Here is a 27333-nt window from a genome sequence, read left to right on the forward strand (position 1 = left end):
GCTTTGAAATCCTTTTGTTGGAGAGATGGGGACAGTGATCCAGTGGTCTCCATTCTGACCTGGGGGTGGGAAGCGCGGGGCACAAGAAGGTGCTTGACCAAAGAGAGGTTGGGGGAAGGGTGAGCCCTACGCCTGCTCATTAACTGGCAAGGAAAAGCTGTTTCGTCGTCAGAAATGGCGTGGTCGCTAAGACAAACATGTGGACAGCCCCAGCCCCGGAACTCACCTGGACATCGAGGCGTTCATGGCGAGGGCGGGGTAAGGGTGCCGGAAGCCACCAGGGGGAAGGGAGTACACGGGCTGGCCTTGCCTGTGAGGGTGAGGAAATCCGGTCAGCACATTGGGAAAGCTCAGGGCAGGGGAGGAGAGGCGCTTGGGAAGAGGGGATGAGAAATAAGGGAAGGAAGTGGGAAGGCAGAGCTGGGAGCAAGCTGCCCGGGCGGGAGCAGGGAGGCCTAGTCCTGGGCTTGCCTCTGAGGGGGCTCCACAGTGCAGGGCACGCAGGGCACAGAGGCAGGGCTCGGCGCAAGGAGGGAGCAGGGGGAAGAGAGGCTGTGGGTTCCTTACTGTGGGACGAGCCAGCCGAGGGGGTGGGGGATTTGTCCGACAGCTCCGGGAGAGAGTGGGTAATACGGTGACAGCTCGGATGGGTGAGGGGGCCGGGGGATTCCTGCTTCCAAAGAGAGATGTGTCAGACTGCCCCTCGCCCTGCCAGAGCGTCGCAACGAACATCAAATGGGAGTGTCCTGCCCTATGTCCCTGCTGCTCTGCAGCCTAGCGGGCGCTTGTGGCATCGTCCTTGCCCTCTGTCACCTCCCTAGCAGCTCTCACCAGTCAGTCAAGGACATATTCAGGGAAGGCAGGACTAATGCACCCTTCTCTAGCTGCATGGATTCCATCTCTGTGAAGAGTACCTTCCAGCTGGCTGTGATATAGAAGCCAGTATCCTGGAAGAGAGGACAGGACCCACAAGATCAATGACAAGAGTCACTGGTGAACTAAGTCTCTAGAAAGCCCGCCTCATTCATGGAGAAATAAACTTTGGATTCCTCCTCCACATGTGTCTTCCTCATGATCTGTCACTTGTAGTGACTTATTTCTCCAAAGAAGGGCCCCAGAAACGCTTTGCCTTCCCCTGGCCACTCTGTGTGAATGCTATAAAGACGGTGGCTCCCTGGAATGGACAGGTCTGGTGGGCAAGTTGTTGTCAACAACAACAAAAAAAGCCAGCTCAGGTTGGGCACAGTGGCATAAACCGGCAATCCCCACACTGAGGTGAGTTGATTGCTTGAGCCCAGGAGTTTGAGACCAGCCTGGGCAACATGGCAAAAACCCATCTCTACTAAAAATACAAAAATTAGCTGGGCAAGGGCATGGGGGCATGTGCCTGTGGTCGCAGCAACTCAGGAGGCTGAGTAGGAGGACTGCTTGAGCCCGGGCTGCAGTGAGCTGAGATCACACTACTGCACTCCAGCTTGGGCGACACAGCAAGACTGTCTGAAATAAATAAATAAATAAAAGCCAGTTTGGCCTCACTGCTTTATGGTTGCACTTCTATGTCTGCTTAGACGGATGAATCTATTTAAAAATGTTCAGTTTAGGGCAAAGGTGTCTTGGTGTGGGGAAGCACGGCCCACAGCTGGGCTGGACTTGGGCAGTCACCCCAAACGTTGCCTGTGGAGCCAGGCCCTGTGCTTCACTGCTGAATTCCCTCTGGGCCTTATGACCCTATGGTGGGGAAGGTACGGGGAGGTACAGATGAAAAAAACGGGCCGGGCGCGGTGGCTCAAGCCTGTAATCCCAGCACTTTGGGAGGCCGAGGCGGGTGGATCACAAGGTCAGGAGATCGAGACCATCCTGGCTAACATGGTCAAACTCCGTCTCTACTAAAAATACAAAAAACTAGCCGGGCGTGGTGGCGGGCGCCTGTAGTCCCAGCTACTCGGAGGCTGAGGCGGGAGAATGGCGTAAACCCGGGAGGCAGAGCTTGCAGTGAGCCGAGATCGCACCCCTGCACTCCAGCCTGGGTGACACAGTGAGACTCCGTCTCAAAAAAAAAAAAAAAAAAAAAAAAAGGCTAAAGTTAGCACACAAGGTCCAAAGACTCCCGAGACAAAAAGCGATGATTTGACCCCAGGTCAACCTGATATAAGGGCTGTTATATTCCCACAAAAGAGAAGCCGCCTGGCCTGCAGCAGCGCTGCCTGAGTGGCAGACCACTTACCTGTCTTTGGATCGATCTCTGGGGAGAGGTGGGTGGGAGGGGAGCCGGGGGAGAAGTGGTCATTGCTGTAGGTGATGAGCGGAGTCAGTGGATGCATGTGATGCGGGTGTTGAACGACAGGAACTTTATTGGACTGAAAGAGAGAAAAAAAGACCAGGAATAGTTGCCAAGGAGATAGAGAGTACGACCAGCTGTTATTTACGGAATCAACTAAGTGCCAGGTATTCTCCAGGCAACATCCCATTCAGTCCTCACAACAGTCCCTGAGAGTTGACAGCAGTGGACACAGCAGAGAAGGAAGTAGCAGGACTTGAGAAGGGATCATACCCACCCTCCAGCTTCACCCGCAAAACAGCCCTCCCTTGCTCCCCTCACGTGCACTGTATGCGGAAAATACTACAAGCTGCTGGGGGATGATCTGCGCTGTGTCATCTTACTGAATCTGAAAAGGTTTTTTTTTGTTTTTTGTTTTTTTTAGATGGAGTCTTGCTCTGTTGCCCAGGCTGGAGCGCAGTGGCACAGTCTCGGCTCACGGCAACCTCCACCTCCCGGGTTCAAGCAATTCTCCTGTCTCAGCCTCTGGAGAAACAGGGATTACAGGCATCTGCCACCATGCCCGGCTAATTTTTGATATTTTTAGTAGAGATGGGGTTTCACCATGTGGGCCAGGCTGGTCTTGAACTCCTGATCTCAGGTGATCCACCTGCCTTGGCCTCCCAAAGTGCTGGGATTACAGGTGTGAGTCACTGCGCCCGGCCCTGAAAAGGTTTAACACACATTTTCGAAATAAACTTCATAGAAACAGTCGCTGTTAGGTTCAAGTCTGGGACTGCGAACAGGGCAGGGGGAGAGTTGCCCCCATTAGACCTCATACCACCAAGTCTCATATTCAGGCTTTACAGGCACAACCCCAAAGCACTGAAACACTTCTCTCTGCAGCACTTTATTCTGCTGACCTCATTACCACATTCTGTGTAAAACACCAGCAAACGGAAGGAGCACCATTATTTTATAAAGCGATTGAGAAAGAAAAACGCTGGCATACCACAGACACATCTTTAGAGACGTTAACATGGGAAAAACTTGTGCGTCCAAGAATTGGGAAACTGAATTAACTTTTTAATTGTTTCAACCTAATCTGACTTATCCATAAGGCTTTTTATTTTAAAAACATCTACACGTCACTGAACCCTGCACTACAAACACAGCACTAGGCATAATGTCTAGTCCTTATAACCTAGAAAAGAAGTTGTGATTACCCCCATTCCAGAGAAGAGGGAACAGCCCAGAAAGATTACATGACTTAGCCTGGGACACAGTTAGTAAGTGGCAGAGCTGGGATTCATATCAGCTGTTTATGGCTCTAATAAACAAGAATGTTTTCTCTTGTACAACCTGCCTCTCCCAGAACCTTCTCAAAACGTAAAACTTACCTATCACAGAGAAAGGACAGACATTGTTTTTTGATAATAAGATAAATGAGTTACAAGTGGAGAAGAGATTTCTTTTTAAAAGAGAATTGTGGCCAGGCGCTATGACTCACGCCTGTAATCCCAGCATTTTGGGAGGCCAAGGCGGGCGGAACACCTGAGGTCAGGAGTTCGAGACCAGCCTGGCCAACATGGTGAAACCCTGTCTCTACTAAAAATACAAAAATTAGCTGGGCGTGGTGGTGTGCGCCTATAGTCCCAGCTGCCCCGGAGGCTGAGGCAGGAGAATCACTGGAACCCGGGGGGCAGAGGCTGCGGTGAGCCGAGATCGTGCCACTGCACTCCAGCCTGGGTGGCAGAGCAAGACTCCATCTCAAAAAAAAAAAAAAAAAAGAGAGAGATTTGTAAAAATGATGATTTGGAGGTGACCCAAGGGCTACAACTCCAAATATTCCTGTTTAAATTTTTCATTTCATAGATTCCATGAGCCCTTTCTTTCTTTTCATGTGGTGCCTATTTGGTACTCATAATGCAAACTCCAATCCATAGATTTCCTGGGTATCCTTGAGCTCACCACAGCCTTGTTCCTTTTCAGTGTGCCAAGCAGAGGAGAGGCGGAGAATTAAACCGTTCATAACCATGACCACCAGGTGGTGCCAGCACACAGCTGGACCCTGCTGGCGGCTGGTGGGCTCACCGGATGTTGCACAGTGAATTTAAAAATTACCATCTTCTTACTGTTTTCACCTGTCCAATTATTCGTTTTTGAAGATATCTCCATATACATGAACATATAACACAAAAGTATTAAAAATTATTTTAAGATCAGATATCCAGGAAGCCAATGCATCTTAATGATAGAGTTTCTGTAAACAGCTTTGTCTAAAGCGTGACTTTTAGTATTATAAACGAAATAGAATTATTACCAGAGTGAAAATAAATAATCGCAATTAAAAAATACATAAACTCTGTAATTAAAAAAAAAGGCTAAATAGAAGTACACCAAAAATGTAAACAACAGTTATGTTTGAGTGGTGAAACTATGAGTAATTTTGTTTTTATTGTCCCTTCCATATTTTCCAACTTTACTTTCACCATGATCTACTACTTAAAAAAATGTACTATGAATAACACAAACTTTCTAAGAAAGAAATACAAACTATCATAATTGTATCACAAAGCATTTAGACAACTAACCACACTATCCTAACCCTGTCACTATGGTCATTGTGGCATATCTCCTTTCATTAAGACTTTCTGTGCATCAGTTTTGTGTGTGTGTGTATGTGTTTGAGACAGGGTCTCGCTCTGTTGCCCAGGCTGGAGTGCAGTGGTGCAATCTTGGTTCACTGCAGTCTCTGTCTCCCAGGTTCAAGCAATCCTCCCACCTCAGCCTCCCAAGTAGCAGGGACTACAGGTGTGCACTGCCACGCCTTGCTAATTTTTTGTTGAGACTCAATTTTGCCATGTTGCCCAGGCTGTTCTCGAACTCCTGGGCTCAAGCAATCCACCCACCTTGGTCTCCTAAAATGCTGGGATTACAGGTGTGAGCCACTGTGCCGGGCCTCTGCATTAGTTTTATTTAATTTTATTTTGAGATGGAGTCTCGCTCTGTCACCCAGGCTGGAATGCAAGCGGTGTGATCTCGGTTCACTGCAACCTCTGCCTCCTGGGTTCAAATGATTCTCCTGCTTCAGCCTCCCAAGTAGCTGGGATTACAGGCGCCCACCACCATGCCCAGCTAATGTTTTTTGTATTTTTAGTAGAGATGGGGTTTCACCATGTTGGCCTGGCTGGTTTCGAACTCTTGACATCAAGCGATGCCCCCCTCCCGCCACCCCGCCTTGGCCTCCCAAAGTGCTGGGATTACAGGTGTGAGCCACCACGCCCAGACTCTGCAACAGTTTTAAATTTACATTTATTTACATCATTTATAGCCATCTTAAAAACTGGTGATAGCATTAGGAAATCCTGATTGCTTATGTGCTGTAGTTTGGCCTGGGGAGAAACCAGCAAACAGCACTCAATAGGTAACAGAATTAAGCATTAGGTTGGTGCAAAAGTAATTGTGGTTTTGGCCATACTTTTAATGGCAAAACCACAATTACTTTTGCACCAACCTAATACAAAGTAGGGAAATTTTTATTTGAAAATCTATGTAAAGTTGTCGAAATGCTGTGAGTTCTTACCGTTTCCCACTAGGTGGCATCATTGTCCACAAAATGAACCAGGAGCGAATGCGGGAAGTAGATGTCGCCTCCCAGAAGGAAGGTTCTCCTTGCAGGGTTCTGTCCCAGTAAAAGTTCCTGTTCCTTTCTCTCCTCAGCTGCCTCCAGGGGCAGGATGTTCACAGCATAAACCCAAACCGAGGACTAGGAATGCAGGGAATCACCACCCACACTCCGCTGTGGATAACCCCAACAGGGACAAAATACACAAGCTTGGGCATGGGTGTGCATGGCCAGGCAGCTGAATCCAGAAGCATCCAAAGAGCCCCTCAGACCTAAATCCTCAGGCAAGCCCTGCGGGCCAGCTCTTTTTAACTCAGGTGTTTCCCGTCTATTTCAGTCTATTTGTAGAGTTGGTACAAGCCAAATGTCTTTAAACTCTGGTCTCCCCTAGGAAGCCATCTGCCCTCTCTCACATACTTTTTTTTTTTCTTTGAGATGGAGTCTCGCTCTGTCGCCAGGCTAGAGTGTGGTGGTGCGATATTGGCTCACTGCAACCTCTGCCTCCCAAGTTCAAGCAATTCTCCTGCCTCAGCCTCCCGAGTACCTAGGTCGACAGCCACGCGCCACCATGTCCAGCGAATTTTTGTATTTTTAGTAGAGATGGGGTTTCACCATGTTGGCCAGGTTGGTCTTGAACTCCTGACCTCAAGTGATCTGCCCACCTTGGCCTCCCAATGTAGTGGGATTACAGGCATGAGCCACTGTACCCGGTCCTTCACCCTTTCGTTAACTGGTTAAATGTTTGTGGGGAATCTGTAGGGCAGGCACCGAGTTGGGCAGCCAAAGGGGAGGAGGCTGACAGAGACACAAAGGGCCTGGGTCTCTGATGATGTCGCTGCGTTGCTGAACTACCTGGCCCTGCAGAAAATATGGATCATAACAATAAAAAAGAACATGTACTTTTGGATCTACTATGTGCCAGGCACTGTTCTAGGTCTTGTGGAAGCCATAGAGAATCTTACCTATGTAGGTAAAAATACCTATTCTCATGGTACTTGATATGGTTTGGATGTCTGTCCCCTCCAGATCTCATACTGAAATGTGACCTCCGTTGTTGAAAGTGGGGCCTGGTGGGAGGTGTTTGGGTCATGGGGGTGGATCCCTCTTGAATGTCTTGGTGCCGTCCTCATGGTAATAAGTTAGTTCTCACTCTCTCATGTGAGATCTGATTGTTTAAGGGTGTGGCCCCTACCCCCCGCCCCTTGTTCTTTCTCTCGCTGCAAGATGCACCTACTCCCCCTTTGCTTTCCGCCACGACTTGAAGCTTCCTGAGGCCCTCCCCAGAAGCAGATGCTGGCACCACACTTCCTGTACAGCCTGCAGAACCGTGAGCCCAAATAAACCTCTTGCTTTATAAATTACCAAGCCTCAGGTATTTCTTTATAGCAATGCAAACAAACAAACACACTACTTATATTCTAGTTGGGAAGACAATAAATAAAACATATATTAAAAATAAAATAGGCCGGGTGCAGTGGCTCATGCCTGTAATCCCAGCACTTTGGGAGGCTGAGGCAGGTGGATCACTTGAGGTCAGGAGTTCAAGACCAGCCTGGTCAACATGGTGAAACTCCATCTCTACTAAAAAAGCAAAAATTGGTTGGGTGTGGTGGCACGTGCCTGTAATACCAGCTACTCGGGAGACTGAGGCAGGAGAACTGCTTGAACCCGGGAGGCAGAGGTTGCAGTGAGCCGAGATCGTGCCACTGCACTCCAGCCTGGGCAACAGAGCAAGACTCTGTCCCAAACAAAAATAAAATAAAATAAAAAATATTAGATCGATAAGTAAGTCTACTAAAATATTTTAATACAATGTTAAAATGCTAAGAAGAAAAACTAAGAGAAAGCAGAAAAGAAATATAGAGGGGTGAGTAGGTTAAACAGGATGTTTCGCAGGATGACCAGGGAAGATGTCAATGAGAAAATGATTGCTTTTTGGAGACAGAGTCTCACTCTGTCCCCCCAGGCTGGAGTGCAGTGGTGTGATCTCAGTTCACTGCAACTTCTGCCTCCTAGGCTCATGGGATCTTCCCACCATGCTGGGCTAATTTTTGTATTTTTTGTAGAGATGGGGTTTTGCCATGTTGCCCAGGCTGGTCTCGAACTCCTGGACTAAGCAATCTGCCTGCCTAGGCCCCACAAATGCTGGGATTACAGGTGTGAGGCACTGCGCCTGGCCTGAGAACATGACTTGCAAAATGACTGAAAGAAGTGGGGAGCTGGACACGCTGATTGTGGGAAAGGACACTTTGGCTGAAGCAACACTAGTGTAGTATGCCCGCCATAGCACGTGTGAGGACCCACAGCAGGCCAGTGGACTGCGGCAGAGAGAATGAGGGTCTGTATGGATGTGTCAACAAATACTTTCTCAGCTCCTGAAAGCAGCGTGCTGCAGGCTACGAAAAATGTGAAGGGAAGTCAAGAGTCTCTGCAGGGCAACAGGAGACAGAAAATGCTCAGGGAACTGGAATGTGCTTTCAGGTCCTTCTGAGCAATGGTATGTTTTTGAGGTCTTTGCAAGTAGGACACGATTTGTCATTCTTTGAATAAGCCTTTCCTTACCCGAACTCTTGTCTTCTCACTGTTTGCTGGTATTAAGGGTGGCAAAAGACAGTCCTAAGGTTACCTTTATTTTTGTTCCTTTGGCATTGGCCTTTTTTTCTCTTCTGCATGGATGCTTGAAGGAAAACATTTATAAACCCTTGCAATTTGAATTGTTTTTAGGATGTGTCTAGGTGAATGTCAATTTTCATTGAGTTTTATAGAATTCAAAGGAGCTCTTTCGATCCATAAATTCAAGTTTTTGTTTTTAGAGCCCATTTTAACTTTCTTTTTTTTTTTTTTTTTTTTTTTTTTTTTTTTGAGACGGAGTCTTGCTCTGTCGCCCAAGCTGGAGTGCAGTGGCGCGATCCTGGCTCACTGCAAGCTCCGCCTCCTGGGTTCACGCCATTCTCCTGCCCCAGCCTCCCGAGTAGCTGGGACTACAGGCGCCCGCCACTGCGCCCGGCTCATTTTTTGTATTTTTAGTAGAGACGGGGTTTCACCGTGGTCTCGATCTCCTGACCTTGTGATCCGCCCGCCTCGGCCTCCCAAAGTGCTGGGATTACAGGCGTGAGCCACCGCGCCCGGCTTCCATTTTAACTTTCTTAGTTGCCTCTTTTCATTTGGTTTGGTCTCTTCTTTAGAAACACTATTTGTAGAATGGCTTTTTTATTTTTTTTCTCTGTATCTATCAGTGACTTTCTCATCACTGTTACAAGTGGCACAAATGTGACTTGCCACAATGTCAACTCCAGTCTATACAAAGATTAAGGAGCTGGGAGACATGAGTAAGAATTTCAAAGACACCAAAGCTCAATAGCAGAAATGCATGGAAGGAATGATGCAGGTGGAAAACCATCGCTACCTGCTAAAACTAGTGGGTGAAAAATTGATGAGAAATAGGGCATTGGCTTAGCCTTGGAGCCTCTCCCTACAAAACACTTATTAATTACAAAGGGAAAAATTGTTACCCTACGGTGGAAACGTTTGTCAGACACCACCTAATCCAAACAGTTGACGCTAACATCACTAATACTGGGACAAAGGCAGACTGTAGGGCTGCCTCCTGAAATGATGTACCGAGGATGCAACTTTAGTGCAGTGATATTCTGGGCAAAAATGTACAATCTGAATCTAACCACGACGAAACATCAGACAAACCCAAACTAAGGGACATTCTACAAAACAGCTGGCCTGTACTTCTCAAAAAATGTGAAGGTCAAGAAAGACAAAGAAAGGCTAAGGAGCTCTGCTGGATTCAAGGAAACGAAAGAGACATGATAGCTACATGTAATCCATGATGCCGGGTGGAACCCGGGACCCGAAGAAACACATGGCTATCCGGACATTACTGGGACACAGGCCAAAATTTCAATCTATATTGTGAGCTAGATAATAATATGAAAAGTTGGCCGGGCGCGGTGGCTCAAGCCTGTAATCCCAGCACTTTGGGAGGCCGAGACGGGCGGATCACGAGGTCAGGAGATCGAGACCATCCTGGCTAACACGGTGAAACCCCGTCTCTACTAAAAAATACAAAAAACTAGCCGGGCGCGGTGGCGGGCGCCTGTAGTCCCAACTACTCGGGAGGCTGAGGCAGGAGAATGGCGTGAACCCGGGAGGCGGAGCTTGCAGTGAGCTGAGATCCGGCCACTGCACTCCAGCTTGGGCGGCAGAGCGAGACTCCGTCTCAAAAAAAAAAAAAAAAAAAAAAAAAAAAAAAAAAAAAAAAATAATAATATGAAAAGTTAATGTTACTGGGTGGGTGTGATGGCTCAAACCTATAACTCCAGCACTTTGGGAGGCCAAGGCAGGTGGATCATTTGAGGTCAGGAGTTTGGGACCAGCCTGGCCAACATGGTGAAACCCCGTTTCTACTAAAAATACAAAAATTAGCTGGGCGTGGTGGCAGGTGCCTGTAATCCCAGCTACTCAGGTGTACTCCAGCCTGGGTGACAGAATGAGAATCTGTCTCCAAAAAAAAAAAAAAAGTAAATGTCACTTTTTTCATTTTGAGGACTGTACTGTGATTATTTAAGAGAATGCCTTTGTTCTTAGGTAATATAGCTAAAATATGTAAGGGTAAAGGGTCACAATGTTTCCAAGTTACTCTCAAACTTTTCAGAAAAGAAAAAAAGAGAGAAAGAGAGACAGAAAAGCATAAAGCCCAGGGGAAAAATGTGTGAATATGGATAAAGGTTATATGAGAGTTCCTTGTATTATTCTTGAAGCTTTTCTGGGAGTTAAATAATACCCAAAAGTTAATACTGTGTACTAAGAATTACAATCAGTATTGAGGGTAGTACAGAGCACCAACAGGATATGCTATGAGTTTTGGAGATTTCTGCATCTACACAGGTGTACTGGTGAGAAGATGGAGAAGCTATGTACAATTTTATTAATTTTTTTTTTTTTCAGACAGGGCCTCACTTGGTCACCCAAGCTGGAGTGCAGTGACCTGACCATGGCTCACTGCAGCCTCAACTTTCTGGGCTCAAGTAATCCTCCTACCTCACTCTCTCGAGTAGCTGGGACTGCAGGTATGCGCCACCACGCCTGGCTAATTTGTTTTATTTTTAGTAAACATGAGGTCACACTATGTTGTCCAGGCTGGTCTCAAACTCCTGAGCTCAAGTGATCCTCCCACCTCAGCTTCCCAAAGTGCTGGGATTACAGGTGTGAGTCACCGAGCCTGGCTATATGTACAGTTGTAAAAGGGAAATTCCAACGAATATTTTTGAGAATTGGCATGTTAAGCAGCATCAGGTTTCTCAGCTCACAGCTGGGGCAGAGCTATTGATGCTCTTTAAGAGAACATCCAGCACTGGCTCAGCAATCAATACTTCGACAGGAAACTCTCCAGTTTGCTCCCAAGAGTGACCCAATTTGCAATGCTAAAACTGAGTGTTTACCATTATTAGTGCAGACAATGCCCCTATGCCAGTGGTTCTCAAAGCTCAGTGGTTCTCAAAGCCCAGACCAGCAGCCTAAGCATCACCTGGAAACTTGTTAGAATGCAAATTCTCAGGCTTGACCTACTGCGAACCACTGAATCCAACTCTGGGAGTGGAGTCCAGTGATTTGTGTTTCACTAAGTCCTCTAGATGACTCTGGTGCCTGCTTAGGTTTGAGAACCACTGTTCTAGAAATGGTTCTCACAAGGGCTGCAAAGTTGAAATCATCCAGAGAGCTTTTAAAATTCCCAATGCTCAGCTGGGCGCGGTGGCTCATGCCTGTAATCCTGGAACTTTGGGAGGCCGAGGGGCGTGGATCATGAGGTCAGGAGACCATCCCGGCTAACATGGTGAGACCCCGTCTCTACTAAAAAACGTAAAAAATTAGCCGGGTGTGGTGGTGGGCGCCTGTAGTCTCAGCTACTCAGGAGGCTGAGGCAGGAGAATGGCGTGAACCCAGGAGGCGGAGGTTGCACAATCTCGATTGTGCAGCCTGGGCGACAGAGTGAGACTCGGTCTCAAAAAAAAAAAAAAAAAAATGCTCAAGCCACATCTAAATTCCATCAGAAACTCTAGGGGTGGGGTTCAGCAATCTTTGTTTTAACAAGTTCCCCAGATGACTCCGATGCCTGCCCAAGACACCCACCAACGAGATGATTAGGAAGATGCTGCCAGTGTCTAAACAGTCTTGATGGGGTCCTTTGAATACTGAGAAGATGACAACCAAGAGAAATTCTAGTTTTGATCCTGCTGAAGATGCTAAACTCTGACAGAAAGTAATTGGACACGAGACTAACACTTGCAGTAATAATTCATTTCTGTTTGGAGTATATTCTACATTTTTTTTTTTTGAGTCAGAGTCTCGCTGTGTTGCCCAGGCTGGAGTGCGGTGGCGCCATCTCCAATCACTGCAAGCTCTGCCTCCCGGGTTCACGCCATTCTCCTGCCTCAGCCTCCCGCGTAGCTGGGACTACAGGTGCCCGCCACCACGCCCGGCTAGTTTTTTGTATTTTAAGTAGAGACGGGGTTTCATTGTGTTAGCCAGGATGGTCTTGATCTCCTGATCTCATGATCCGCCCACCTTAGCCTCCCAAAGTGCTGGGATTATAGGTGTGAGCCACCGCGCCCCGCCCTGTTCTACATTCTTGAATCTCAAATACTAAACAAGATCAACAGGTCAGGATGTAGCCACGTGTTTGCTTTTATTATTTATTTATAATTCTCTTTCCTTCCCTTGCCCCATCAGTATTAGACTTGCCCCTATGTATTAGTCTGTTCTTGCATTGCTACAAAGAAATACCTGAGACTGGGTAATTTATAAAGAAAAGAGGTTTAATTGGCTCACAGTTACACAGGCTGTACAGAAAGCATGATGCTGGCACCTGCTCGGCTCCTGGGGAGGCCTCAGGAAACTTTTAATCATGGAGGAAGGTGAAGGGGAGCAGGCGCATCTTACATGGTGGAGGAGGAATAAGAGAGAAAGAGTGGGGGGAGGTGCTGCACACTTTTAAATGACCAGATCTTGCAAAAACTTGCTCGCCATCACAAGAATGGCACCAGGAGATGGTGCTAAACCATTCATGAAGGACCACTCCCGTGATTCAGTCACCTCCCACCAGGCCCTACCTCCAACACTGGGGATAACAGTTAGACATGAGGTTTGGGTGGGGACACAGATCCATACCATATCACCTTATGACTTGATCTGACCGATGAAATATTTGCAGACATGAAATGAAGTGAGAGGAAGCTTTCAATATGCTTCCCTTCTTTTGTGTCTGCCACATGCCATGAGAAGGACATGCCCTAGACAGCCACTGGTCCTGGGATAAGAGCCATGTGGAAAAGACCTGAACCTCCCCTTAACAAGCTAAAAGAGTCACTCCAGGTGACCCACAGGTCTATCAGTGGAAAAAGAAATGTTAGCTAATGTAAGCCACTGAATTGTTTGTTACACAGCATTATCAAAGAAATAGTTGACTTGGGCTGGGTGTGGTAGCCCATGCCTGTATTCCCAGCACTTTGGGAGGCTAAGGCGGCCAGATTGCTTGAGCCCAGGAGTTTGAGACCAACCTGGTGAACATGCCAAAACCCCATCTCTATGAGAAATACAAAAAAGTAGCTGGGCATGATGGTACACGCCTGTGGTTCCAGCTACTTGGGAGGCTGAGGTGGGAGGATCACTTGAGCCCGGGAGGTGGAGGTTGCAGTGAGTCGAGATTGTGCCACTGCACTCCAGCCTGGGTGACAAAAAAGACAAATAGCTGACTTAAGACATAAAGTCTACAAAAATATTTTTTGAGAAACACAGAAAAGTATAAAGAATGATACCACACCCAAAACCTGCCACGTGGGATTGTTTTTATAGCTTTTTAATTTTGTTCTTTTTTCTTAAATAAAACATCACAGAAAGTTAAATCTTCTTAAACACTCCACCAGTCTTATGCTCCTCCCCACTTCCCAAAGGCAGCTACCATTTAAATGTTCCCATTCTCCCTTAAAAATATATACGACCAGTAATCCCAGCACTTTGGGAGGCTGAGGCAGGAGGATCACTGGAGCCTGGGAGGTCAAGACCAGCTTGGGCCATATAGTGGAACCCCATCTCTACAAAAAATAGCTGGACGTGGTGGTGCACACCTATAGTCCTAGCTACTTGGGAGGCTGAGTAGGGAGGAATGCTTGAGTTTGAGGCTGCAGTGAGCTATGATCATGCCACTGCACTACAGCCTGGGTGACAGAGTGAGACCCCGTCTCAACCAAACACAAAAAAACAAAATCCGGGAGGCTGAGGCAGGAGAATTGCTGAACCTAGAAGGTGCAGGTTGCAGTGAGCTGAGATCATGTGCCATTGCCTGCTTGGGTGACAAGAGCGAAACTCCGTCTCAAAAACAAAAACGAAACCACAAAACCAAAACCAAAACCAACACATACACACAAAAACAAAACCCCAAAAATACGGATGTTAAAGGTGCTTCTGGTGAGGCTTCAGATGGAAATGGGGAACATGTTAATGGAACTAGTGGAAAGGTGATTCTTGTTACAAAGTGCGAAGAAACATGACTGAGTTATGTTGTAGTGTTTTGTGAAAGGTAGAACTTGTGGGTGATGAATTTAGATATTCAGCACAAGTTATTTCTAAGCAAAGTGCTGAAGATGCGGCTTGGTTTCTCCTTACTGCTCATAGTAAAATGTGAGAAGTAAATTATTGTTAAGCAAAAAGGAACCAGAACTTGAAAATTTAGAAAATTCTCAGCCTAGCCTCATTGCAAAAAAAATGAGGTGTGTTCCTGAGAGAACACCAATGGTGTGGCTGGACAATCAGATACTAAGGAGACTGGGGTTATGACTCATGGATTCAATCAATCACCTCAGCAGAAATATTGCCCTTTTGGATTAAAGCGGACAAAGACAGGACGAAGGGAAAGAAGGCTGTCAGACTGCTATAGAATGGGCTATAGTGATGCGGCTGCAAACATTTGTTATCCTTCAAGAAGAGGGAAGAATGACCCCAAGAGGGGATTCAGAAGGTGTGGCTGCCGCCCAGGGCCTCAGGGGCACAGCTCCCAGCTCCCATCCTGGTGGGCTGGAAGGACAGAGAATGAATGGTGCCAAAGAGGATTATTATTGAACCTTAAAATTGAATGGAACTCTGCCAGCAGACTGCCTTTAGACTTAAGACAGTAAGTCCTTCCTGCCAGTCTCCAGCCTACCCTCTTAAATCTTTCTCCCTCTACACATTCTCACTCACCCACTCACTCATTCACTATATACACATACATCACCTTGGTTCTGTTTCCCTGGAGAACCCTAACACAGAACTGTTCTATATCTTTTTTAATTTTACTTTTCATATCATGCTAAGCTGACTAGGAGAACTGTTCTATATCTTGATTGTGGTGAACTCATGTATGACTGTAGGAGTTTGTCAAAACTCACAGAACTATATACTTGTGTGAATTTCACTATATGTAAATTGTATCTTAAAAATGAGGAGGTTGGGCATGATGGCTCATGCCTGTAATCCTAGTACTTTTGGAGACTGAGGTAGGAGGATCACTTGAGGCCAGAAGTACAATGCCAGGCTGAACAACATAATGAAACCCTATCTCTAATTTTTTTTAAATGGGGGAAAAGCACACACGTATACAAATATATGCACAGGATGTTAACTTTAGCTTAAAAAATGGGGCCAGGCGCGGTGGCTCACGCCTGTAATCCTAGCACTTTGGGAGGCCAAGGCGGGCAGATCACCCGAGGTCAGGAGTTCAAGACCAGCCTGGTTAACACGCGAAACCCCGTCGCTACTAAAAAATACAAAAATTAGCCAGGTGCGGTGGCAGGCGCCTGTAATCCCAGTTACTTGGGAGGCTAAGGCAGGGAGAATTGCTTGAACCTGGGAGGTGAAAGTTGCAGTGAGTTGAAATCGTGCCATTGCACTCCAGCCTGGGCGAAACAGTGAGACTCTGTCTCGGGAAAAAAAAAAAAAATTGGGCCAGGCGTGGTGGCTTGTGCCTGTAATCTCAGCACTTTAGGAGGCTGAGGCGGGTGGATCACTTGAGGCCAGGAGTGCGAGACCAGTCTGGCCAACATGGTGAAACCCTGTCTCTAGTAAAAATATAAAAAAATTAGCTGCGCATGGCGGTGAATACCTTTAATCCCAACTACTCGAAAGGCTGAGGCAGGAGAATCTCTTGAACCCAGAAGACGGAGGTTTGCAGTAAGCTGAGTTTGCACCACTGTACTCCAGTCTGGGCAAGAGTGAGACTGTCTCAAAACAAACAAACAACTGGAAACCATCTATATCTATATTTAAAATGTTTAAATAAAAGGCAACCAGGAAGAGAGAGGTGGCAAGGTTTCAAAGTTGGTAGATATTTCTGCCTTTGCACTAACCTCATGTAGATTTTTCTCTACACCTTCCTCTATCCCTCGACTCCTTACTCCCTAGGTCTCTTTTCTGATTCTGGATGCTCAGCCTAACAGCAAAAATTTGCATTTAAAAAAACCATGAATATCTGACCACTTTCCAAAAAGCTGGATTAAGTCACTCTAAAGTTCTGGAGAACTGCAACCATTTCCAAATTACCTAGATTATTTGTCTTCTGGCCTCTGGCCCCATTTGCCTGTAACTCGGTAGAATTTATTAGGCATCTACCTGGACAGGTAGCATTTTGGTCACCAGATAGAAAGCAAGTTATAAGTACACACACATACAACCCCCACCCCCAGACTGAAATACTATTGAACAAAATGTTTGTGGGTTGTGGGATTACACATCTTTTTCTGTGTTTTCTGGCATTTTCACAAGAGTTCTACATAGTCCATGCATTACTTTTATGGTTTCAAAAAAGATTTTTTAAAATTAAAAAACAGTTCTGAAAGAAAAAAGGGGTTGGATCTTGGGTAAATGTGGGTAGAGAAGGGTTATTAACTTTTTACCAGACCGTTCATTCTTCCATTCATTCAACAAATGTTCCCGAGCATTACAACAGGCGCTCAGATGCGATTCCTGTCTTCGTGTTGCTTATATTCTAGAGGGGCACATATGTGCATATGTGTTTTGTGTGGCTGGACACAGTGCTCCTGCGGGAGAGTGGAGGGAAGACAGGCACCTGGCATGTGGGGCCATGGTGAGGGGTCTGGATAATAATCTGCAAGTGATGAGATTACACTGATCGGATCTTACAAAGAGTTGCTTACATAATGTTCCTGTTAGTCTTTAGAGCTTGTTTTGAAGGTGTAAAATCCAAATTATTAATACTTAACTTCATCCTGCACCCTGGCCCAGTTGTGACTTGCTTAGACATACTTCCTCGTTAGGCAGCTTCTACATGACTCACTAAATCTCTGCAAGTATGCAAGCTGTTTCTTTCACTTGCTCAACTCCCAGGGCAAACCTCATCTTAAATATTTTACTCCTGACTCTAAAATACATTTCATAAACTCAAGTATTTTAACAAAAAAGCCAGTGTCCAAACCTCTGTGACTCCCTCCGAAAAACCTTCAAGTCCTGTTCACACGTCTAGCCTGGAGAGCCGCACCGAGTAAACTGGGATGTCTCCAGGTCCTCCTTCCACTCCGCCTCTGGTCTGTGATTTGCAATTACAACAATGATCCTCAACTCTGGCTGCCCCTTGGAATCTCCTGGGGAGCTTAAAAACTAAGATACCAGCCGCACCCCAGACCAATTAAATCATATCCTTGGGGGATTAGATGCTAAATTCTATAGGCTCATTATCTCTGTTACCTCTGCAATCTGTCCATTTATTCTGGCACCTAATTCAGGCCCTCATTACCTCTTAGTTTTGCTAATTAAACAGTATTTTCATTGTTCTTTCCTTCTCATTTAATAATAGTAGAGGTAGCGGTAGTAGTGGTGGTGATGCTGGGAGTAGTAAGCTAATAGTTATTGAGGACTTACTTTGTAGTAGAGGCACAATTCTAGACTAATTACAATACACTGGCTCATTTTTGCACAACGACTCTATGAAGTCAGTCCTCTTCTAATCCCCATTTAATAGATGAGGAAACCAAGGCAAAGAGAGATGAGGTAATTTGCTTGGAGCTGCATAAATAGAAAGAGGTGGATCTGGGATTTCAACCAAGTGTATTATACAGCCTCCCACTCATATACCCTCCTCCCTGGGTAGCTCAGGTTTTGCTCCTGCACATCCACACCTCTTGTTGGAATGAGATGCTCTGCCTCAAAAATTCAGAATGATGGTCTTCTCCCCATCTGTTGAATTCCCAGTTAATGTTAAGATTTTCTCCCATGAATGTTCCTTAAGTTTTTGAGGCCTGTTTCTGCTTTGCTATATTCGAATACAGACTATGATAATATAACATATACTAGAAAATTATCCATGTTGCTATCTATAATGCCACGTGTGGCAATGGTTCATGCTTCTCTGCCCTTAGACAAAATAAGGGACCCCTGCCCCACCACAATGCTGGGTGATTATTTGCAGAGCACACATCTGCAACGGTTGGATGTTTGTTTGGCAGTTGGAACTGTGGGTGAAGAACTTTCTTGAGAGTCCTACAACTCTCTTGATGGGATTTTATATATTTTTCTGTCACAAACATTGAGAGTAATAAGTGATCATGAAGACCTGATTTATTTGAATAAAAGTCTAGAAAGAAAATGGAAGCTTAGAAAGGACAAACAACTGATTATGTGTATCAATACAGTATCTCAGAGTCAATGAAAAGATTTACAGGAAGCAGAGAGTAGTCAGGGCTTGGGTGTCAGCTGTGTTGCAAAAAAACAGGAAAATGAGTGGAGTTAGTTATTAGATGGCGACTGGAGCGCTGAGCTGGGCTACAGTGGAGTGGCAGAATAAAGGAGGTGACAGAGGTGAGGGAAGTCAGGTGGTAAACATTAAAAAAGAAACAGGACGGTGCTCACAGGGGCAGGAAGGCTGAACACAGGGGTTTTTTTTTCATTTCTCAGAGAATGATTGCTCTGTGCAAAAGGAAAAATGGGAAACTCAGAGTACACGTGTTAGTTTTGTTTTTTGTTCACGACAGGGTCTCACTCTGTCATCCAGGCTAGAGTGCAGTGGCACAATCATGGCTCACTAAAGGTTCGAACTCCCAGGCTCAAGAGAGCCTCCTGCCTCAGCCTCCTGAGTAGACAGGACTATAGGTGTGAATGACCGCATTTGGCTAATTTAAAAAATTTTGGCCGGGTGCAGTGGCTCACGCCTGTAATCCCAGCACTTTGGGAGGCCGAGGAAGGCAGATACTCCCAGCTACTTGGGAGGCTGAGGCAGGAGAATCGCTTGAACCCAGGAGGCAGAGGTTGTGGTGAGCCAAGATCACATCACTGCACTCTAGCCTGGGCAACAAGAGCGAAACTCCGTCTCAAAAAAAAAAAAAAAAAATTTTGTGTAGAGATCTCGCCATGTTGCCCAGACTGGTCTCAAACTCCTGGCCTCAAGCAATCCTCCCCTCTTGGCCTCCCAAAGTGTTGAGATTAAAGGTGTGAGCCACCACACCTGGCCCCCATGTGTTAGTTTTTTTTTTTTTTTTTTTTTTGAGACAGAGTCTTGCTCTGTTGCCCAGGCTGGAGTGCAATGGCACAATCTCAGCTCACTGCAACTTCCACCTTCCGGGTTCAAGCAATTCTCCTGCTTCAGCCTCACAAATAGCGGCAATTACAGGTGCATGCCACCATGCTTTTTTTTTTTTTAAGACGGAGTTTTGCTCTTGTTGCCCATGCTGGAGTTCAATGGCACAATCTCGGCTCACTGCAACCTCCGCCTCCCAGGCTCAGGCGATTCTCCTACCTAAGCCTCCCGAGTAGTTGAAATTACAGGTATGCGCCACCACGCCTGGCTAATTTTGTATTTTTAGTAGAGACAAGGTTTCTCCACATTGGTCAGGCTGGTCTCGAACTCCTGACCTCAGGGGATCTGCCCGCCTCAGCCTCCCAAAGTGCTGGGATTACAGGCATGAGCCACTGCACCCGGCCTCATGTGTTAGTTTTTAAAGGGAAATAACGTTTTTTTTTTTTTTTTTTTTTTTTGAGACGGAGTCTCACTCTGTTGCCTAGGCTGGAGTGCAGTGGCCGGATCTCAGCTCACTGCAAGCTCCGCCTCCTGCGTTTACGCCATTCTCCTGCCTCAGCCTCCCGAGTAGCTGGGACTACAGGCGCCCGCCACCTCGCCCGGCTAGTTTTTTTGTATTTTTAGTAGAGACGGGGTTTCACCGCATTAGCCAGGATGGTCTCGATCTCCTGACCTCATGATCTGCCCGTCTCGGCCTCCCAAAGTGCTGGGATTACGGGATTGAGCCACCGCGCCCGGCCGGAAATAACGTTCTTGAAAAGTAGATGGAGATGCAACAATATTCAGAGAGACACTAAGACAGAGGGCCCAGTCATCTCAGGTCTTCAGGAGTGGGCTGGGGGACGGCACAGAGAGGTAGAGGAAGGCACAGATCTGAAACAGAGATGGCTGCACTGGGGGCAGGTGCGGGGCACCAGCCAGGTCTAGGGTGGGCAGATGTGGTCCAGACATCCTCCACCAGGACTGACTGGCACCACTAGAGGGCACCTGCGCCTCATACTTGACCACTACCCTGGCTTATGCCTGAGGTGTGGGGTGCTTGTTCAACGGGCAGCTTGTGCCTTGGCAACTGGCCACAGAACCTGCTGCCTTTCCTGGATGGCTGGTCCCGCCACTCACGGTTCCTTCCACTGTCATCCTTGCCTGACTCCCTGGTGATGGCTGTGACAATCACCTGAGAGCTGCATGTGGCATCCCACTGTAGATCCCAGTGTAAAATCCCAAGGGCTCCACAGGAGTGTGTCTCCTGATTACTGGAACTCACACAGGCTCCCTGCACCCTTATTTATTTAGCTTTCTTTTTTTTTTTTTTTTGAGACGGAGTCTCGCTCTGTCGCCCAGGCTGGAGTGCAGTGGCCGGATCTCACCTCACTGCAAGCTCCACCTCCCGGGTTTATGCCATTCTCCTGCCTCAGCCTCCTGAGAAGCTGGGACTACAGGCGCCCGCCACCTCGCCCGGATAATTTTTTGTATTTTTAGTAGAGACGGAGTTTCACCGTGTTAGCTGGGATGGTCTCGATCTCCTGACCTCGTGATCCGCCCGTCTCAGCCTCCCAAAGTGCTGGGATTACAGGCTTGAGCCACCGCACCCGGCATTTATTTAGCTTTCTGCGCACATCTTCTTTCTCTTCTGCTAGACTCTAAGCTTTTAATGAATAAGAATTATCAGCATCTCTTAAAATGTCCTATGAGATGAAATAATGTCTGGGATTTGCTTTAAAACCCAATGCAGCAGGAGGGAAATTCTGGGTAAAGGGAATATGGGGATTCATTATATAATTCTCTCTACTTTTACACATCTTTAAAATTTTCTATAATTAAACTTTAATAAACATCATAGAAGCCCAATGCCTCATACCTAGTACAGGGCAGTAACAGTGAAGCCCTAGGTCTGCTTGTCTATAAAATGCACAGGCCATGCAGGAGGGGGTTCCCTTCTAACCGCATCCCCTGATTCTGAGGCTCACTGTACAGTGGGCAAGCACCAGTTAGCTTGTGGGGTGAGTGCGTCTTAAGGCAAGTGTTGACCCAAGCGCCCAGGAAAAGCCCAGGAAAGTAGGATATCTGGCTCTGTTCCAGGAGCATCTCTTATCAGCTATGGGTTTCAGTCCTTTGCATGTCCTGAGGAGGTCAAAGGAACTGCTTGGACCTACTGCTCCAGTCACCCAGGATTGTCCAGACCCTCCTGTCCAGCTGGTATTGCCACAGGGCCTGGCAGAAAAGGCTCGGATGCCCTGAGGAGCATTTGTTTGCATATGTCCTATTAAATTATTTCCTATAACATCCTGTACAGAAGAGCCACTTCAACATTGCCTGGCAGCTATGAGGGAGAAGAGGAGGCAATTCTGGGTGAGCCTCAACAGGAGAGAGAGGCCACCCTTACCCACGTGAAGTGGGCAGCAGGTTCAGATGGCAGCCAGGAAGGATCGGAGGCAGGCTTCCATGATGAACCAGGGTGAGCAGCCAGGGCCGTGGGGGTTGGGGGACAGCTCTTCCAATTACACAACATCCAAGGCGGTGTGGTGTGTGTGTTGAGGTCACAACCCAATTGGAGCCCCAAGCACTCAGCTCCTCCTCACTGTACTCACACATTTGAGGAAACACTGTTGGACCCCATCTGCTTCAGCACGATGGCAGAAGGCGGTGGCAAGGGATGAGGCCAGGCATAGTGGCCCTTTGGTGCTTTGAGGTGAAACAGACTTACCAAGTGTGCTGGAGATGGTGACCTTGTGTCCTTGACTGTGGCGCTGGAGGGGACATCGAGGAGGGGCCATTTCATCTGCAGGTACTGTACAGGGAACAGAAAAGAAAAAGCTGTTGGTGAGATGAGGCCTCACAAGTACCCACAGTTTGCTGGGCTCTGCTGTTAGGTCACCGGGGCAGGCCATTGGGGTGGCCTGCATTTTCACGCCACATGCCCTGTACTGGATTGATTTCCAAATGATTATAACAGGGGCAAGCATATATTTACAATCACCACCACCCTCACCATGCCTCTGTCATTTTGGTGGGGACACGAATGGCAACTAAGCTGAAGTTTAAGTGGCGGTGAGAACTGATCCATTTCAGCACAACCAATCAACATAGTCAAAGAACCTATTGGTGAGGCTCAAGTCCCCTCCCTATGCTGTAGTCATGGACAGGCAGAGCTGATCAAGGAAGCAGAGGCTCCCAGACGGCCATCCTGCCCCATCCATTTCCATCGCTTACGACCTGCACACACAATGCTCCCCATGAAACAGCTGTCCGGAAGTATCTGGGAATGAACGAATAAAAGTCATCTGCCTGACACAGAGTCATGGGCAACATCTACCCCAACTCAAGGATGCTGAGCTTTACTTCATTATAGCGTCTCTCAACCTTGAAAAGATTACTCAGTACCCCATTCTTTCCCACATCAGTGCAAAAAACCCAAACCAAACAGTATCTCTCCAACACACACACACACTCTCTCTCTCTCTCTGGCATGGCACAGTCCTTGCCAAAAGCCTGGAAAGAATGAGCTGAGTGGAGCAGCAGGCAGGAACACTGGGAAGGGCCCTTCTGGGCTCCGGAGCCCTGCATTCATGGGTTCAGGCTCTTACTCTGCCAACACAGGCTGTGTGACCCCGAACGAGTGATTAACAACTCTGAGTCCCAGTTTCAGCATTTGTAAGGCAAGGTTATTATCACTCACAGTACAGGTTGCTCGGAGGACTAGGGACAGTGTCACATATTGAACACAGTGCCTCGCACATGGGAGACATTTGATAAATGACGCCTATTATTTCCATAAGCAAACCATTAGTCTTTGCCAGGAGCAAAAGCACACATGTTGTGTTAGTGTCAACACTGACAGGTTGCTTCTGGGCAGCAGACCCGCAAGCAGCCTCTGCAGAATTCTTGAGACTCCTTTAAGAATGAAAGCTGTAATGGAAAGTGGTGGCTCCAGGAAGTTTCACAGAAAGAAGTCTTTGGCTGGGTGCAGTGGCTCACGCTGTAATCCCAGCACTTTGGGAGGCCGAGGCGGATGGATCACTTGAGGTCAGGAGTTCAAGATCAGCCTGGCCAACATGGTGAAACTTCATCTCTACTAAAAATACAAAAAATAGCTGGATGTGGTGGCGCAGACCTATAGTCCCAGCTACTCGGGAGGCTGAGGCAGGAGAATCACTTGAATCTGGGGGGCGGAGGTTGCAGTGAGCCAAGATTGTGCCACTGTACTACAGCCTGGACAACAGAGTGAGACTCTGTCTCAAGAAAGAAAGAAAAAAGAAGCCTTTGAATCATCCCTCGCTCTGGTCATGTAATATCAGGAAAAACCCACCACAATTTGGCTCTGCTGTGTACAGGAGCAGGAGGGCGATGGGAAGAGCCCCCGAAGGCCCCTTTGCTCTTCATTCACCATAAGTCTTGACCAAGACAGCAGGGACTGGGCTTTCAAAAAGGTGTCCATGGGCAGGAACAACTTAAGGCCACATGTGTCACAGACCAGCCTAGCACATGGGATGAGCCAAGCAGGCCTGGCTTGGGAGACCTGGTGCGAAGTGGGAACGAAGCCCTATGAATTAGGACAGTCTTTTCACTTTGTGACCTCTGTACCCCCACCCCTCAAATGGGGTCTCACCTCTGTCCCTGTCCTCTGCTACCCTATCTTCTTCCTCCCTTCCCACCACCACCCATCCCTTCCCCTACCCAGAGCCCACACACACTACATGAAGTAACTGGGATTTCAATGCCTGTGGCAAGTTAAAAGCACTGGGCAAATATTGGTATTAGTTAAAACTCATTTCCACTGTGAATAACATTTGTGCTACATTTGCAGTTGTCAAAGCATTTTCACACATAAAACCCAGTATAATCTTCACAACAACCCCGCAATTACAAGTAGGGGTGACTACCCCAAATTTTAAAAGAAGCTAGGCTGGGCGCAGTGGCTACGCCTGTAATCCTAGCACTTTGGGAGGCCGAGGTGGGAAAATCATTTGAGCTTAAGAGTTCAAGACCAGCCTGGCCAATATGGTGAAACCCTGTCTCTTACTAAAAATACAAAAATTAGCCGGGCGTGGTGGTGCACACCTGTAGACCCAGCTACTTGGGAGGCTGAGGCAGAAGAATCACTTCAACCCGGGAGGCAGAGGTTGCAGTGAACCGAGATCACACCACTGTACTCCAGCCCGAGTGACAGAGTGAGACCCTGTCTCAAAAAAAAAAAAAAAAAGGAGCTAATGGACATAAGCAAAGGCTAAACGGCTTGCCCAACTTCATACAAGAGAGCTGAAGCCAGAGCCTAGGTCTCTTGACTTCAAATCCCACATCTTTCACAACACCGAGTCATAAAGCTTTTCCTAAGACTGTCTTCCTCAACTCCCCACCCACAGCCTTTTCTTTGCTCGGATGTGTTTTCTCTCTCCTTCTCTGTCTTGCACGGGGCTGGCCATCCAGAAACCGGTCCATGCATGTCAGTGTTCTCCTGGAGGGATGCCGAAGGTGCCCAGAGCTTGCACTTGAAGCCTAAACACCAGTTTTTCTAGAAGCAACAACTTGAACATTTCTGGTTTTAAAAATTGAACTGCAATAGCAACTATGAGGTGCTGAAGAGAAGTATCCCAAATCTATAGCCCCTAACATTAAACAGGACAGATGGGTTCCTAAAATCCATCAACTCTACCAGCATCTGCTGCCTATTTAGGGCCACAAAGACACACATTCATTCTTGTTGGCTTACCGGGATATCCTTAGATCATATGGGGGCGGTCCAAAGAAACGTGAACCCTGGTTTGGGACGGTGCTAGAGTTTTGGGTCTTAAATAATACTCTCAAGTGACGTTACAGATTGTCTGGCAGAGTTGGCTTGTAGGACTGTAGTGCAGGGTTTCTCAATCTCGGCACTATGACATTTTGGGCTGGATAATTTTTTTTATTGGGGGTGGTGGGCTGTCCTGTAAAGTTTAACAACGACTTTGGCCTCTAACTATAATACTAAATGCTGATGCACTCCCATATAAATAATCAAAAATGTCTCCAGACTTTGCCAAATGTCTCCTGGGGCTGAGGGAGAGACTCTTCCCTTCCCCAACTGAGAATCACTGCTCCAGTGGCCAAGGAGCTGGTACCTAATACACCATGTGCTCCATGAGGGTTTGTCTGCCTTGGTGCTAGGGATATCAAAGTACAGGTACATTTATATATGCTTGTCTTTTGTACACACATTCATAGCAAGGGTGTTCAGTAATAGCCACTCTTTTGGGTGTCTGACCATGCACTTGTTTTATCTACATAACAAGAAGTCTTGGCTTCTGCTGGGAGGAGACCACTGGCCGTGCCTACCATTGATACTTGGTCCCCTACAGATAAGTCAGGCAGTGTGAGGGAAAAGAGCAGAAAGGAGAGGTGGTCCTGGGAACAGTGAGCATCCCACTGGGACTCACCCTGCTCCAGCCATGCCTGGGGTGGTGCGGGGGCGCTGTGCAGGGAGGGACTCACTCTGGGAGGCAGGGGTACGGAGGATCGTCACTTACTCTTTTCTATTCGTCTTTTTAAGATTTGGAGATGACTGATGCGGGTGGAGGAAGAGCTCTAAGACTTTGGAGTCCCTACAGCTTGGCCATGGACAGCCTCTCCATCACAATTCTGAAAGGACAGTTGAGCTTCCCAGAACCATGAACTGGGGCAGCAGGAGCCAACGACAACCGTTGTAATCCTCTTCCACTGCAGTACCAGACATTTGAAGGTGGCCAGGTAGTTCTGAATTCCTAGGTCAGGCCCAGCCCAACTAGAGTGGAAATAAAGTTCTTCTGTTTATTTATTTTTATTTTTTAGTTTTAGAGATGGGGGTCTTGCTGTGTTGCCCAGGCTGGTCTTCAATGTCCAGGCTCAAGCAATCCTCCGGCCTTGCTCTTGCAAAGTGCTGGGATTACAGGTGTGAGCCACCATGTGCAGCCAAGAAAGCTCTTCTTAGCTGTGAGGCCAACCCCACCATCATCCGAGGGCAGTCACTCAGGGTGGGAGCACGTCCTTGGGGAAGCAAGTGATGGGCAACTGTGCTTAGATTCTTTTCATGGTAATGGTATGTGGGCGGGTTAAAACTGCTGGATTCTCCATGCCCAGTCTAGGTTACATTTAAGTGGCTCTGCAAGGCCCAGCTCCTGACCAGTGTGTCATGGCTGGGCTTCTGCACATAGCAAAGATGTGTACGCAGGCTGGTTCCGCCACCTCCCCCCTGGGGGATGTCCACTGGAACATAACACATTGAAATGATGATGGCTGGGCGCGGTGGCCCATGTCTGTAATCCCAGCACTTTAGGAGTCCGAGGCGGGCAGATGGCGAGGTCAGGAGTTCGAGACCAACTGAGCCAACATGGTGAAACCGCATCTCTACTAAAATAATACAAAAAATTAGCTGGGCGCGATGGTGCGTGCCTGTAATCCCAGCTACTCAGGAGGCAGGAGAATCGCTTGAACCCGGGAAGCAGAGGTTGTAGTGAGCCAAGATTGTGCCACTGTACTCCAGCCTGGGCGACAGAGTGAGATTCCGTCAAAAAAAAAAAAAAAAAGAAAAAAGAAATGATGTACGGCATCAATACAACTGATGGCCAAGCAACAGCTATCGCTCCCACTTCTGGGGTGCTTTCTATGGCTTAAATACTCTCTTTTGGATACTCAACAATAGAAAGGAAAACACCAAACCCAAGTGGCAGGTACTACTGTCTTCGATTTACATGCGTCATGACTACCTAAGACAGGACAGATAGGCAGTTTTCCAATCTCACTGAATCTGAGAAACTCTTTTCTGGGGACAGGGGTTCTGCTACTGTGGTTCACAGTTAAGTAGATTGAGGCTGTGGTTTAAAACATGTCTTTACCTTGTTAAGGAAGGATGATTCTAATCCTATTTTT

The 27333-nt window shown here is 47.2% G+C and overlaps 1 protein-coding gene across 2 annotated transcripts in view; it reads right to left on the reverse strand.

Moving 5' to 3' along the window:
* The window catches only part of TCF7L1 (transcription factor 7 like 1), a 180724-nt gene that overhangs the window by 5748 nt on the left and 147643 nt on the right, over positions 1 to 27333 (reverse strand). Inside the window, exons 4-8 of one of the 2 annotated variants that reach the window (XM_050753036.1) lie at positions 22160 to 22243; positions 2225 to 2357; positions 915 to 947; positions 568 to 670; positions 227 to 310 (exon numbers count right to left, since the gene is read on the reverse strand). In XM_050753036.1, coding sequence (XP_050608993.1) covers positions 227 to 310; positions 568 to 670; positions 915 to 947; positions 2225 to 2357; positions 22160 to 22243 — 437 coding nt within the window. The remainder of the gene's footprint in view (positions 1 to 226; positions 311 to 567; positions 671 to 914; positions 948 to 2224; positions 2358 to 22159; positions 22244 to 27333) is intronic. The other variant, XM_050753037.1, reaches the window with a different exon arrangement.

Source organism: Macaca thibetana, chromosome 13 (assembly GCF_024542745.1).
Source record: "Macaca thibetana thibetana isolate TM-01 chromosome 13, ASM2454274v1, whole genome shotgun sequence".
In the NCBI taxonomy this organism is placed as follows: domain Eukaryota; kingdom Metazoa; phylum Chordata; class Mammalia; order Primates; family Cercopithecidae; genus Macaca; species Macaca thibetana.